The sequence below is a fragment of the Bacillus rossius genome, chromosome 1 (assembly GCF_032445375.1).
Source record: "Bacillus rossius redtenbacheri isolate Brsri chromosome 1, Brsri_v3, whole genome shotgun sequence".
Classification (NCBI taxonomy): domain Eukaryota; kingdom Metazoa; phylum Arthropoda; class Insecta; order Phasmatodea; family Bacillidae; genus Bacillus; species Bacillus rossius.
This window is the reverse complement of record NC_086330.1, coordinates 255,093,795-255,110,784: the sequence shown is the minus strand read 5'-3', so window position 1 is coordinate 255,110,784 and position 16,990 is coordinate 255,093,795. Positions and strand designations below refer to the sequence as shown.

Genomic DNA, 16,990 nt, shown 5'->3' with positions numbered 1-16,990 from the left:
TTTTTGTATAAATAAACAGATTTTTTTGAAAACTTTTTCACTTTTAGTCATAACATTAAATTTTTTTTTTTTTTTTTTGCAGGTTCAAAAACAGAATTTTTTGATCTGTGAGAAACGCAGAACTTGCAGAGTCAAGCCTTATGGAGGAGGCAAAAGCAATCTGTGACCAGTCTCCCAACATGGAAAGTCAGGAAAAATCAAGGAACCTCACACCCTCCCCCCAATCCAAAAAAGAAAAACTTTCATTAAAAACATTTTGGTCAATATTGTTGGCAGAAAATCAAAATAGCTTGGAAATGGTTTTACAGCAGCCAGCAGAAATGGAAGTACATAAATATCTGAAGGAACCATTGGCCCCTGATGATTGTTCACCATTTCAATACTGGAAAAAAGCACCATTTTTTATTTTGAAAAAACTTGCAGTTAAATATTTGTGCATTCCAGCAGCTACTGTTGCTTCTGAACAGTTATTCAGTACATGTGGCTTACTTGCACGTAATGGGAGATGCTCTCTGAAGCCTGACAAATTACGAATGCTAGTGTTTCTTAACAAAAATTTGAAGCTTTAAAAAAAGTTAATAATTTTTTCTGTTTCATCACAGTATTATTAGTTTATCCACTTTATTGACCAACTGGGCAGTTTCATTTGTTTCTTAAATTCTTTTCTGCTAGTGTTAGTGTTATAATGATTACTTATTGTTATCACATGACAAATTTAAAAACTGGATGATAGGCCTACTCAATAAAGAAGAAAGCTTAGTTTAAGATATGTTCTGCTTGAAGACTATTTTGTGTTATAGGCTTGATTTTCTGCATGTTATGTTGTAAGCATTCTTTGTACATTTGCATATTGTAAAAAAAAAAAAAAAAATACATATTCAGACATTAAACACACAACAAATTTGCAACTCCTGTTATATTTTACATTTTTTTTTTTAAATTTTGATACAGGTGTAAGTAAAAATTGAAGGTTGGAGGTATGTACGTATATCATTTTTATATTAATAACAATTTTATCTATTGAAACATTCACAAAAATGTAAAAATAAGTATACATAAATATTAAAATTATTTTATATTGTATCGGTCTGGGATCGGCCGATATTAAAAATTAATATCGGCATATCGGTAGATCGGTGTATCGGCAAAATTTGTAGATCGGCACATCTCTACTGCAAACAAACAAGAAACCCTAGGATCTTCTCTGGTAAAGATAGTAAAGCTGTTGTATGACTTGTGTTTAAAAACTGTTTATGATTTAACTAACAATAATCACACAAAGGCAAGAAAAGAGAAAATTAAATTAATTCCAACCAGCTATTCTCACGATTTAACAGTATTTTTAATGTAGCTAACCATTCCTAATGATTTCACTAACATAACCCAACATACTTGTTACCACTCACCACCTCCAGCTAGCTCAATTTAGGTCATGAGTGGAACATACTGGGTATTAGCAGGTCCCGAAGATATTCTTACTCCATGTTCGATGTATTACCTGTTTTTTTATTCATGTAAAAATTACACTCTATTCTGAACAGAATAAATAAAAATTAAATATACCAAAAATATATATATAAAACACTGAGCCATCGCCCGGCCACGGCCTGCTCGGCCTGGTGCGCGGACAATGACTGATCTTACAGCCTTCCTTCCCTTCGTGCGGGCAGTGTCCTGGGCTCGCTGACGTAATTTTCAGCCAATCACGGCGCATGGCAACAGAGGCTTCCATGAAATTCTTACTTCTGTTCCCACGATGCAGTGATTTTGTCTCTTTCTCACACTCCCGTGACCGTGACTCACATGCCTAGCGTGTGAAACAAAGCCTCGGTCGTGGAAAAACGGAGTATTACGTCAGCACGCCTTCCCACACAAAGAAGCCAGCAAAGTTTTTACTAGAAAAATAAACTTATGAATTTTAAAAATAAAAACAACTAACCCGGAGAATTATGTGTACAATAACTTTTAAAAGGGAAAAAAAACTTTACATCTAACTTGAAATTTGACAAAAAAATTTATAACAAATTATTATTACTGGATTGTATGAGGAAGGTTGTAATCTGAGTTGTTACATACTTTTGAAATGATAAACTACCAGTAAACAACTTAAAATATCTCAATGCTGTTTTACAGTCTCTTCAAATATAATGAAGGGAACTCAAAAATACAATTTTCAGAATTTTATGTACTTATATTTTTTTTTAGAAGGGCATCAATTCTAGAAAATTACCATAATTACCTAAATAACAAAGCAAAACCTAATCTGGAACATGAATAAACACTTTAAATTTATATAACACCAATTTTTGTTAATGCTTTCATCAAACCATTATATAAAATTATAGTTTCATTAACTGCAAATATTTGTTTTCTGTTTTCAACCAAAACATTGGAATATGTTTATAGTTTTTTTCAGTGTTAATGTTAGTTCATCCATTAATACATGTAAATATTTGTATTAATTTATGTGGCAACGTAAGACATTTGGTGGTTAAATGCGACATTGTAAACATCAATATGAACAATTCAGTTTGACAGTAAACTTGATCTATATACTTGATGAAAATTGATAACAAGGTCAGAGTTTAGAAAGCCAATTAAAAATAAAATTATAATTTACTTAAAGGTTGTGCTTTAATTAGAGTAAATTTTGCTCAAATGTTATTAAGCGTAGCCCTATAAAAAATGCATTTTCTCAAAATCAGTTCCTTAAAAAAATTATATGATCACTCATTAAACACTACCTACCTTTCTTTGTGCATTTATCAGCATTAAAATTGTCATTCCGTGAATACACTTAATACTGCCAAGTTATATTTTTAAATGGAATGTTATGCTATGTTTAATTTAGTTTTTTTCTTTTGCCTTTATTTGGGCAAACCATATTACACACATTTTAACATTTGTAACACCCCTCGTGCCTCAAAATTGAATTATTTTGAATTAATTAAAACGAGCCTTGGAAACTTGCTGGATAAAAAAAATAAGTTAAATAAATTGATTTACCAGAGGCGACACGAGGTGGGGAACAAACAAAATTTAGGAGCTTCCTGTAACAAGAAAGGAGGAAGTTGCTGGATCGTTAAAATTAATAAATAAAAAACTACACGATTAACTTGATCTATAGTTTCCCTGTTTTATTTGCCCTTATGAATTATCTTGTTTCCATTATTTTACATACAAAAGGTTTTAACAAGTTTCAAAGATTAAAAAAAAGAACAACGAAAAGGGGGCCGGCCCGCGATTATTTAAAACAATTTACATTCTTAGTTTGAAATATACACATTTGCATTATGAGTTTCACACCCAAAATTGGATGGATCCGATGATTACATTGATAATTAGTTCTATTCGTTCTACATGTTCTTGAGGAAAACACTGGTCGCTGGTGGGTTGGTCATCCGCTTAAGATAGTTCGTAGCTAGGTAAGGGGGAAATGTTGAATTTACATTACCACCCGGGGTCTTCAAACGATCACGTCGGGTAGTAGAAACGTTTCTTCTAATGTGACCCACGGAACAGGAAGGGGAGGGGCCACGAGATGGGAGCAATCAGTCTCTCCCTGTCATCGACCCTGTCTGCAAAAGTCCAAATCAAAACTGATTAGAACTTGTATACAGGCAGTCTATGGGGCAGAAAATGCCCAAAAAAAAAATTTAAGGGAAAAAAAAGGGGGGGTCGCGAATTATCACTCACCAAAACAGGGGAGTTGCCCAGCACGCTGCAGTCGTGGAGTCAGCCAGGGTCTGGAGCTCGCGAATTGCGCGGCAGGACGCGGATGATTTCTTCATGATAAAATTTAAAAGAAAAAAAAATTTCGAAGGCAAATAATTAAACTATGCAGACAGACTAATCTACTAGGATTGACTTGAGGGATAGCATCCCTTATACAAAGCGACTACATAGTCGTTAGCGGTCGGATGAAGTCTTGCAGAGTCTGCCGATTCGCCGATACTCGATGGAGATCTGTCTGCAGACACGACGCGAGTTGATCTGTGTCGCGGCAAACCGCGTCTCGTAATTAAAAGTAGCCGCCGGCGCTTACAGGTGGAGGGGAGGTCTGGGCCGCCGAAAGATTCCGAACTTGCCCGAATGCGGGCGGAAAAAAAACTCTGGCAGGAGTTTTGAAGTTGGCATCACTGGGCGACAGTAGAGAACTCTGTCGGAGGGGTCTGAGTTGAAAACAATCGACTCGCCCACGGCGTCCATATAACTCAAGGGAAAGCAGGTGCTGCTCTCTGGCGCCCTAGAGGGTAGACTAGCGGAGAAGTTCGCGACTTGGTCGCTAGGTAGCTCTTGCGATCAGTTTTGGCGCACTCGTTTTTTGCGAGGGGACCTTGAGGACGCTCACGGTTGTCCAGGGGGTTACGACATTGGTCTTACTTGGAACTGAGAAGGGGGGGGGGGGGGGTGAGGTTAAAATGCAACGCTGCTGGGAATCTACGTCCCGTCGTGGCTGCAGAGGAGCGAACATAACACTAACACGTGATGAAAAAAGCCAATCTCAGCTCGTCTCTGAGAACTGGTCGCCTGCAGGCTACAGGCTTGCCTATGCAGTTAGGGTCACGAAGAGAAATGATATTACAGGCTTGAGGCGTGACTGAAGGCGGGGGAAATGGTAAGCTGTCTGCCAGTCAGGGATTAGGCCAGCAAAATATCCGATACGCCGATGGGAAAGGGGCTTCAGAGCACTGAGACAAAGTTTAACTCAGAGGAGTACACAAGACTAACAAAGTAAAACCACACTATAGTAGAGCAAATAAAATTTCCACACAAAAAATTTAAAATCATAATAAAAAATTTAAAATATATCGTGTCGAAATTACTAATTAACGGCACACATTTTGTCATTTCATGTCATCAAATACCATTTAAACCCTTGCTAGATTAGCACCAATATTGTCTACAGTGTCTCCAAATTGACGTAAGTGTGCAAAACATATTTTAATAATGGCACAATAATCCACTGTTTGTTTAGGAAAAAACCTATGGTAACAAATCTCGGGAATTCGTAAATCCTGGGTTAGTTAAAATGTTCTATTGTAACATAATGGTACAATAAATATGTTAGCAAAGAACTTAAGGAAATTGATTACTGTTTAATTGAGAACTGTATGAACATAAAAGACTGGAACAATAAAAATGTTTGACTAGCTGTGGATTACATGTGTGTACATCATCCTGACTCACTGACTCTGTAACACCAAAGAGTTATGTATACCTTGGTGACAAGCATAAAACGAATCACAAATATTAGCCCACTAAATAGAGATGTGTATAAAATAGAAAATGGACTTGTGCCCTTTCGAAAATTTTTTTTTTAATTTTTTTAAATATGTTTATATCTTTGAAATTTTTACTTATTAAAAAACCGTTGGTATTTCTGTCTTTTATGTGTGTGTGAATGTGAATGTGCGTGTGTGTATGTATGTGTATTATGTATGTGTGTGTGAGTTTTTTTGGCAGGTTTGCTCTTTGTAGTTATGCCCTTTTGAATTTTTATTTTATATTCTTCTTGTTTGGTCACTTAATTTCTTGCTGCTAAAATTATCAGTAAATAGCACTGATTCACTTAATATAGATATTAATATTTTTTATCATTATATATATATTATTTGTCAAATATTTGTAATCATTTCATACATAATAATAAAAAAAATTTCTGAAATATTTTTTATCTTTTTATATATATCAAAAATTATTTTTATTTGCACAATATTGAAATAATTGTATTTTAAATAAAAATTTGGTGAATATTAAATTAAAATGTGTTTGTTATATTAATCAATTTTCAATGGGTGCCGTAGGTACTACACGCCCAAGCCAACTGTGATCCCGAGGGGAGTGACGGGAGCGCTAGTGTCGCAGTGAGAGAGGGGTGGGGAATGAGGAGGGGTATGGTAACAACTCTACTTGCTGTTTCACCCGCGACATGATTCGCTCCGAGCCTTGAGGCGGACTAGGGAAAGGAGGGGACAGTGTGGTGGAAGGGATGACGATGGAGGGAGGGGTCCTTCTGACCTTGGGTAGTTCACATTTTTCCCGGGACCACAGTTGGCTTGGGCGTGTAGTACCTTACAACCTCCTAGTTCAGAATAAGAGAAGATACGTTATTAATGTTTTCCCTGTATAAAATTTAATAAGTCGCAGTAATGAGTAGACTCCCTGAGCCAACATTACTCTAAGCGCTGTTACAAAAGCTTTATGGTTAAAATAAACATTAGAGGCTTGCAAGCAAAATATTTCTGCTAAAAAAACTGTGTTTTAAGTCACAATCGTGCCAGGCTTAGATGACGACTGTTCCTTGAACAAACATAAAACACTTAAAAAAAATCTTTCTATGACTGTTGCATGTAGTGGGGTGTAAAACTTTTTTATTAATTGTTAAATGACTTGAAACTTTTAATGATAATTGCTAAATAAAAATGTTTGAAATGAATTTGCATTGTTAAGATTCCTGACGACAAACTTATTTCAGGTTCTGTACACTATAAATCCAGCAGAAAACACTAACTTTCGCCGATCATTACTCACTCTGTGCCTTCACGAAATAAAGTCCTTAGCGACTCCGTCGTCTAAGTTCGTAGATACGTGGGAAAATAAATCCTGGTTGGCCAGCTGACCAATCGGGCCTACACTGCACATCTGGGGCTTTCAAATATTTTAATTAAAAGTCCGAAATTTGTAAAAAATCATTAGTGGAAAACTTAATTGTGGCATGGCCTCAGAAAACCCAGATCTGAAATGGTCCGTCCTTACAATCTCGTAATGTTTTCATGAGCTGCCACCGCTGTGCGACCAGTCGGTACTGTACTTGAACAACGAACTGATGAAACACATCACATCACAAAGCACTTAGGAAATTTCAGTTCACTGGGGATTTCCTCGAAATACTGCCTTATTATTGGTTACAATTCATTGTTACTACTACGATTAAGTGATTCCCCACCCCGTGTGTCTTCCCCCAGTTCTGTCATATGTCTCTGTCCTTCTCCCACTCCTTTCTCTTTTTTTATCGAACACCGAATTCTGGGATTCCCCAGTCAGATATTCCCACGGTCTGGGCTGTCTGTCTCTCTCTTACAAATGCAATAAAATACTGAAATGTACCCTTACATAAACAATGATGTAGGCAGCAAAGTGAAAACCAATAAAATTATAGTTAAGAAGCTTTTCAAAATAAAATACTTAAAAATTAAAATTAATTACCATAATATTACAAATAATTAAATAAAAGTCTGAAAAACTAGGTTACTATGACCCTGAATGCTATATAATCAGCTGATATATTGCATTACTGAAAAAACTAATATTTATTCTTTTAAAAAATTATTTTAAAATCTGGGGAGGTCAGGGCCTTGCAACGTTAAGTGTGGTTGAGAAAAGCCATCATCAAAAATTAGGTTTTAAATAAGAGGAAAATAAAGAAATTCCTTAAACATAATAACCTAAATAAAAATTAATTTTACTAACATTCTTAGTTCATAAATAATGGATTGGTTCATTAATGGAGTGGTGTTTTGATTATACTGTAATGGCAAAATATTATACTTGAAATAATTTTTGTCAATGTTAAATTATTTTGGTAGCAATGAAATAAGCATGACTGCAAAACAAATTCTTGTATGTACTTAGCTTTGCTATTGCTTGTGTGATTATTTTTGCAATATAAATTGAGCAAACTCAACACTCAAACTTTGCGGCTATGCAGTTTTTAATATTTGAAACAAAATATAAAGCATTTTAACATAGTGTTTTTGGTTTGTTCCAATTGAAATAAATAATCTTAATGTAATGCGGTTAATATTCCCTGCAACGAACGACCACAAAAAAAAAAGAGAGTTTTGTATTAATAGGGTTTTTATTAATGAGATTTCACTTTTGTATTTTGGTAGTGAACTCTTACTGACAAGGCAGCATGGTTTGAAGCTGGACTTCGTGCTTGTAATTTGGTTGCAGAATCATCTGGGCGTAGGCAGTGATGAAGCAGATGAAGAATGGCACAGGTGGGAAAACAGGCTTACATTCAACTTCACCCGGCTGAACCAGTTCCTCGTCTCTGCTGGGCAGGTACTGTCTCAGCTATTACATCTTTACATAACTTATGGTTTTAAGTAATCATCCTTTCTCCGAGTTGTAGTCTCTTTGTTTTTTAATTAATGTGGAGCTCAGGTGATGAAAAAGTATAAAAATTAACAATGAAATTAATTACTTTGTATCAAAATTAATGGGCATAGAAATTTAAGCTTTAATTTTTCATGGAAGTTATTGGTATATAAATTAATTATTATTTACAGATACATGTTAATGATTATGAGAGAATCCTACACACTAATTTTGTCCCAACTGTGTTGGGTGCTGTACTCATGACATTACACAGCTTACAAGTGTCAAGGTGGCAATCCTTACTTAGGTGTATTACTGTATTAACTGCACAGAAAGAGCAGTGGTAGGCATCGGTAAGGGAGGCTTACTAGCACAGAAAAAAACTTTTTGTTTGTCACTTGTTCTTTGCACATGGTAGGTACATTATAGTTTGTTATGTCATTTTATCCTTTATTGCCATAGTGTTTCCACTAGTGGTGGGTTTACTCAGATTCTCGAATCTGTATATTCTAGCCATTAAGTCTTATTATTCCAATTTTCAGATTCCAATTTTTGGGAATTGAAATTGGGAAATTATTCACCTAACACCACAAATTTAAAAACATAATACCTATTTTAAAATGTGTTATACATATCACAGTTTAATTCTTGATACTGATGATTTTATTATGATTATTGCCAGAATAATCAAGAATTTTGAGTGATTAAAGTTTTCATATGATAAATTATGGCTTTTGCTCTATTAAATGGGATTTTCTTGCATTTGTTTAAAGTTTTGTCTTATATAAATGGCGTAATGCCCTAGTGATTATATTTTTTTCAACCATATTTGAGGTTTTGATAATGTTATGAAATAAATGGATCATATTGTGTAAATATTTGATATTGTACATTATCAGATCTATGGCCATTGTTCTGTGATATATGATGTATCCATTTTATGTTGTATAAATAAGCAGGGGCGGATCCAGGGCCGGGCGACCCGGGCAATCGCCCAGGGCCCCGCGCCTAGTGGGGCCCCGCGTCTGCCCTCACCCTAGCACCTGTCATGTAAGGTGTACACCCCTAATGTCTATTAGAACCTCTTTAATATGTATTACCCGCAACATGCAGGGGACGAGTGTCAGATAATCGGGTTGGCAATATGGGACACTTGCCAGCCGGCGATGCTGATTAGTGTTTGCTTCAGGTTACAGTTATCACAGATACGGCGACAACAAGGATTTGCTCTGAGTGTCTTTTTCCTCTGATATATCTCTGGGGAAGGGCGGTGAAAAGTACACACAGTTGTGCTTTTTTTTTGTTATATGTTTATATTACTGCTGCCAGTTAAAGGAATTGAAAGTATAGGATGCTATGTATACCCTAAACTTCTTCTCAACAAGTGGAGGGGGTGAGAAGGTACGTGTTACAGACCGATGTTACTGCAGTGTCGCCAGATCAGTGGAAATATTAAGTCATCTCTATTCGTTCGTCATGTTATTTTGTTGTAACTACTTTCAATGATATTTATTAATAGGGCTAGTTATTTTTAATTAGACAGTTTCAAAATCAAGGCTGAAATTTTTATTTGTGAGTTTCAGTCAGATTAATTTACAATGACCTCTCGTGATCGTGACTTTGGTAGGAAATATAATTCTGGCCGTTCCAAACGGAAAAAAAAAAAAAAAACATTTAAAAACGAAAAAAAACTTGAAAAAAAATTAAGTGGTTCTTTAACAAAATATTTAAAGACTGATACAATTACTGTAGATAAGGAACAGTTGTGCGTTCAAGATTCAATACCAAGACATAAAAATACCCAGTAGCCAAAGTGAATCTCCCCTGAAAAACAATGAAGTGTTGTGTTCCGAGTGTATGTCTGCGTCATCTGAACACCTGTGCGTGCGAGATTCAACGCTGGCAGAGAAAGAAGTTACTGTCGCTGCAGAGGTAGGACTCAGTAGCCACAGTGATACACCTTTCGGAAGCAACGAGGTGATGTATCCTGAGTCGACGTCATCATAATCTGCACATGTGCCATTAGAGGATAACGATGAGGTCTTCGACATCCGTGAGGAAATCGATACCTTACCTACCAATGTAACTGTGAGTGACCCTTTTTTATGGCCTAAACAATTAAGTGTCTTAAAAATAACTAGTATAGTTCAAAACGGCCCTGTGAGGGTATACAATAAATCTTACCCCAAAAATAAAAGTGGTCAACATTTTACAGACACACATGATATAAAAACACTTATAAATGGTGAAGAGCAAGATAGGCGATGGTTAGTTTATTCCAAGTCAAAATATGCTGTTTACTGTTTTGCATGTCGTTTATTCTCTCTAATACCTAATCCCAACAGTGCCCTTAGATCTAAGGAAGGTATGAGTGACTGGAAGCATCTATCCGAGGTGCTCAAGTCTCACGAAAAGAGCAAGTGTCACAAAGAATGCATGGTAAAATGGCTTAGTTTAAAAAACGGCCATTCTTGTGGAAAAAAAAACTATTGATTCACAAACCCAGGCCCAGATTCGAGCTGAACAACAACGCCGGAGAGACATTTTAGAAAGGCTATTAGCTATCGTACAGTTTTTGGCTAATCATAAGTTGGCTTTCAGAGGGCATGAAGAAAGGTTGTCCAATTCGAATAACAGTTGAAATTTTTTGGATTTGGTTAATTTGATTGCACGATTTAAACCAACATTGCGAGAGCACTTGCACCAAATTATAAATAAGACAGTTGCCAGAATCCACTACCTGAGTAAAACTATTCAGAATGAATTTATCGACATAATGGCCAATCATGTTAGAGATAAAATAATAGATAAAGTATTAAAGAATAAGTACTTTGCAATCATTTTGGACTGCACTCGAGATATAGCTCGGATTGAATAATTGTCAAAAATTCTAAGAATAACAAACCAAGACACTGCAGAAATTGAGGAAAAAATATGTAGCTGTAGAAAAACTACTGGCGAAAAGCTGGCCGATTACATAATAAACAAATTGGAGGAGTTAGGCTTGTCCATTGTCAACTGTAGGGGTCAAGGCTATGACAATGGTGCTTACATGCGTGGGGAAAAGAGCGGTGTACAAAGAAGGCTACTCAACATTAATACTCTTGCATTCTTTGTACCGTGTGGAAGCCACAGGTGGTACTTAGTATTGGGAGACGCTGCTTCATCTTGTGCTCAAGCGCAGACATTTTTTGGTCTTTTGCGAAGACTGTACACCGTTTTCTCTTGCTCAAGTGAACGATGGGGTATTCTGAAGTCGTATGTCAACATTTCTCTCAAACCTCTTTCCGAAACAAGATGGGAGTCCAGAATTGAATATGTTAAAGCTGTGAGGTATCAGCTAAGCAATGTTTGTGATGCTTTGTCAAGTCTTCGTAAGAGTAACACAGACTGTGGTTTAATAAGTGAGTGTCAATCGTTAGAAAACGAAATTACTACATACGAGTTTGTTGCATCTCTTGTGGTGTGGTATGATATTCTTGTCAAAATAAACACCATCAGTAAGGTATGGCAAAACGTAAATGTGCATTTAGGTGTGGCAGTTGAGCACTTAGAAACATTTTTTCAAGTGGTTAGATAAATATCGTCTGAGTGGCTTCAATACGGCATTGGTAACAGCAAGAGAAGTAGCAAAAGAAGTTGGCATCAATAGCGTGTTTCAGAACAGCAGAAGACGGCGTAAAAGAAAATGTTCTTCTATGAAAGAGAAGATGAAGCTCCTGAGCTTCCACCTGAAGATAATTTCAAAATAAACTACTTTCTGATGGTAGTAGATTCAATACGAATGAGGTGTCAGCCAAGATTTGCAGCTTTGAAGACCTATAAAAGCAAGTTTGGCTTTATGTATCAAATCAAGGGCCTGCAGAACACGAGTGATGAAGATCTGATGAATAATTGTCAAGAGATACAAATTTCATTGAGCGCCGGAGATAAAAGTGATATTGACGCTGTGGAACTCTATGAGGAATTGAAAATGTTGGCCCTTGTCTATGATGGAGAACAAGACAATGTATTTTCAGTTTTTAAGTACATTGTACAAAATAGCTTGATAGATGTATACCTATCCAAACATTTTTGTAGAATTGAGAATAATAGGTACAATTCCTGTGACAGTAGCATCTGCAGAAAGGAGTTTCTCCAAGTTAAAGCTTATCAAGACTTATATAAGAAACTCCATGACACAAGATCGATTATCATATTTAGCCCTCCTCTCCATAGAAAACGAGTTGGCAAAGTCTAGATTACACTGATCTCATAGAAGACTTCAGCCGGAAAAAATGTCGCAGGGTTACATTTTAATGAAATGCAGTAAAAGCAAAAAGTCACAAGAGCTTGTATTCTGAGATGAGTTGGTGTTGTAATATTTTGTCTTGGAATGTTGTAGTTGGGTTTTTTTCCCCTAAAACCATTTTTTTTCATAAATGAAGGAAAAAAATTCACCCATGTGATTTTTGTACCAAATACTAAACAGCTACGTATATAAATTAACCCTCATTTACATGTTGCATATATTTGAGTATTTGTACAAAAACAATTCAAATTTATTCTTTTTTTAATTTTCTTCTTTGTATAATTTTATTTTATGTGAAAAAATATAGTATGTATGTAAATGAAAAAAAAAGGAAATATTATTTTTTGTTTATGCTTTTAATTTTTTATATTTTTTTATGATTTCACTTTTAAAAATATTGACAGCTTTTATAGACTTATAAAATAACCAGATTTCACCAGAATTAAATTGTATGCATTAATAAAACTAACCCTATTACAATTTACCACTAAAGAAAATTTCTTTACCATCGTCGATATTTAGGTTTCATATAGGCTCAAAAGTTTAATTTTCTAATTTTCCGGGAGTGACCACAAATCCCCCTTTCTCCAGTGGTATTCCATACTCCAGTCTGATAAGACCCCCCGCCCCCTTCCACCGAGATACAAGGGCCCTGCTGAAATAAATTGTCCAGGGCCCCGCAGAGTCTAGGTCCGCCACTGTAAATAAGAGTAAACTATATTAAGTATCAAAACCATTTAGGTGCAATCAAATCATTATATTGCAATTTAGTTTAATTAATAAAGGTTGTAATCAATTACTAAAGAATTTTTTCAATAATAAAGCATTTAACCAATTGATCAGATTATCTTTTCAATTAGTTGTAGATTCTTATATTAGTTAACGGGATTAGTATTTTTCATGGAATGAAAACAATTTGATTTCTGTCTTTATTTAATTAAAGTGTTTTCAAAGCTCTTATTCATTACCAAATCATATATCTGTAGAACGGTCATATAGATAGGTCTGGCAACTTCCTATGCTTTGCCTAGGCGTGTCTCATCGCTTAGTGAAGCTCGCGGCGACCCACAAACAAACTGCGCTAGTAGTAGTGGAACCCATCATTTACATTGTGTTAAATGGGAGTTTCATTTAAAATATAATATAATTGCTAATTCTGTCTCAATTTTGTAAAATGTTTTTGAGATTAACTTTTTTTAAATTTATTTGGGTGGTTGGTAAGTACCTAATCTGTATCAATGCGTTAAACATTTTCAGCATTTGTTAGTTATGTTGAAGTGGTGAGAGAGAATGCCTCCCTCTTGTATTGTGCCTGGCTGTAATGAAGGTTACAGCTTAAAACCATTAAGATTTTTTTTTTGTTTTTAGACGTACCTAATGACTCAGTTAAAAGAATAAAATGGCAAGCTGCAATACCAGGAAAATTTAGAGTTGAAATCTTGCTAAGGGAAGGATCTAATTCGGGGCTCACCATTTTGGCTTATACTGTGTGAGTAGAAGCATGTAGGTGCCCCTTTCAATGTCCTAAAATATCTTACCAGAGTGGGTCCTAGGAAGCAAGATAAAGCTGTTTAAAATATTTTAATTACATTTCATACAATATTTTTTTACAACCTATAAAGTGAGCGGCATGGTGTAGTGGTTAAATGCGTAACATGTCAATTTGCTGGCTCGAGTTAATACCCACTGGTACTGTTATATTTTTTTTAATTTTTTTAATATCTTGCCAAATTGAACTATTAATTACAATTAAATATATTTTAACAGTTAAAAGCGTATATTTTAAATTAATATGTTCAATGTTTAAAGTTTACTGTATTTTATTTAATTAATGTAATTAATTAGGGATTGTTTTAAACTATAGATTTTTTAATTTAACTTTTGTCCTTCAATAGCAATGTTTAGCAACGTTTTGTTGTCATTAATTCCCCATTTGATCATTTTTCTTTAGTCTCTTTCATGCATTGAGAGCATATGGCTCTGGCAGCTGTTTCAAATCCCCTATAATCGGCCATTACTATAACATTTTTCTATAGTTTGTAACAGTCTCTACAGTTGTGAACATTGTAAAAATATATTATTTTATTGGAAAATGGAAAAAAAAATGTTAATATTTATTCTGATAATAAATAAAAAGCAGATTATATAATTACTTAATAGAATTTTCATAAATGTTTATTTTATTCAAAACTCTTACGTAATTATGTAATTTTACTGTTTAAACATATTTAAATTATGTAATGATAAGTTTAATTTTGCAAGAAATATAAAAAAAATAAAATAAAAATAGGCTCTAGTAGGTATCAAACCCGAGCTAACAGATTGCCAGCTCATGCATTAAACCACTACGCCTCATCACTGACTTAACAATATTAGAAAATATATCCCTGAAATACTATCATTGTTACATTAATTGAATTACTGGATTAAAAATTACATTTGAAAGTATGACATTTGCTTGAAGAATAAAATGTATAGCAAACAATTATTTTTTTATTTAAATACTCACTTAATATTCAAACATGCTTTCTTATGGGAGATCCCAGATTGTTTGGGATCCGCATTCTCAACACTCCAACTTTTTACTGACAATTGTGACAGTTACAAGTTATTGCTATGCATTAAAACCCTAAAAAGCTTCCAAATAAATTAAAAACCCTAAACTTTACCTTGCTTTTAAATTCAACAGAATTTTAAAAAATATACCCACTTTTATACGAAATGCCCACTTAACACAGTGTTAATAATGGGTTTAACTACTGCAAGTGTCGTTAGTTCGCAGGCTGCCGCAAGTTTCACTAAGCTGACGGAGAATGAAGGTAAGTTGCCAGACCTATCTATATGACCGTGATCTGTAGCTCTGGGTCAGTGTTAACAACTCCAACATCCTGCCGAGAGCTACGTTAAACAACAGCAGCACATACATGAACATAAAATTTAAGTTATGCAGTAATCAAAGAACTAGCTATGGCATCTAAAAGGGTGCTAGTAAAATTATACCAAACAGTAATGAAAATTGAAAACATTTAAGCAGCTAAATAGAGGAGTATGGATAGGCAGTAGCTTAAAAAAATAGTATGTATCAAATTTGTTTTTAACAATACTATAAAAATAATGAAGGCTATTAAACATCTCTTACAGATGGCCTTGTTGTTTTGCAAAATACACTTTATAACAGAACTATAATCAAAAACTTATAAAAAATGTAGCATATAAAATATTATAAAATTCGTAAAAATAACAAATATATTAAACACCTAAAAATTTTGGCTACCTTTTACAACATTTAATAAACATTAAGCCCAGGCTCTATTATCACAGTCCTAAAAATTTTTACGTGTGCTTAAAAGTTTTTAATACCAACCAAAAAATATGTAAAAAGGTCCGGTAAGTGACGGCAATTTCTTGATAAATCCACGTAAGATTTAGCTCCAAAGGAGTTTAACATTCTTATTAACAGACTCACAAATCTAAGATCAACCTTCGTGTTCTACGTTTGCTTGTATGCTCAAACACACCAGGGGCTTGGCGCTGTCGCAGTAATATTTTTTCTGTGAAAAAGTACTGTTTTCCCAGGGGTGTATGTAAAAAGAGCGGGCCAACATCTGTAAGTCAGTAGCTAGTAGTGGGTTTCTTCCTCCAGGTGTGCTAAAACCATAGCACACTACAGTAGCACAGGGTGAGCCCAACGACCAACAGCACCCAATAGTATAGGGCACAAATCCAGACTTTGTAGGACTTGAACACCACCAAACACATTATACAGTAGTCATTTGGAAACATAGTTGCACAGATATTATGCAATACGTGCAACATTATCACAAAATACGTCACATTCGTGCAACCCCGGTTAAAAGTGCTCTCCTGTGCCGGCCCATAGCTAACTCTCACTTCAACACTTCCCCACCTTTGTGTGAAAGCACACGTGACCACCTTCTTGTCAACACACACAAAATAAAATAATTCTTGCACACCTACCTTTTACCATAGGTGGGCACAGTTAATCCAAAAGTTATCTTCGTTAATACGTTAATTAAAAAGTTAACATCGATAATCGTTGAAGTGTTTAATTTTCAAAAATTTAATATAATATAATATAATATAATATAATATTAAAGTTTACCATTAAAAGTTAACCATCCAAACCTTAATGTCACTGGGGGTTGTCGGAGCGTTAGAGAAACGTTAAATATGAAGGGCGCCACCGTGTCTAAGGTACACGGACTCGGATGAGACTCTTAACTCTGGGCGTGACATCGTCCGTGTGGGGACATAACTCAACCCCCGTACACTACCTACAGAATAATTGACCTGGACCCGCTCTCAGCGACGGGCACGCTATGAAATAACGTTGTGGGCTCTTATGGCGTCCCACACGCCAACCTGGAGTGCACACATGGTCAAACCGAAAAAAGACAAGTTCGCTAACATTGTAATTTATTGTAGTCTACACGGTACAATCCCGCTTGAGCGCGTTACATGAAGAACTACAAAATAGGTTTAAACTGTTGAAAAGCCTTGCGGCACGATCGGTTTACGGGCTGTCCGGCCACCACGTTGTTTGGTCGTTACGTTCGTGGTGCTTTCTGAATT

The 16,990-nt window shown here is 35.2% G+C and overlaps 1 protein-coding gene across 5 annotated transcripts in view; it reads left to right on the top strand.

Moving 5' to 3' along the window:
* LOC134527486 (cytoplasmic dynein 2 intermediate chain 1) overlaps window positions 1-16,990 on the top strand; it is a 266,130-nt gene that overhangs the window by 112,493 nt on the left and 136,647 nt on the right. For all 5 annotated transcript variants that reach the window (XM_063360204.1, XM_063360205.1, XM_063360203.1 and 2 more), the window contains exon 8: window positions 7,960-8,070. In XM_063360204.1, coding sequence (XP_063216274.1) covers window positions 7,960-8,070 — 111 coding nt within the window. The remainder of the gene's footprint in view (window positions 1-7,959; window positions 8,071-16,990) is intronic.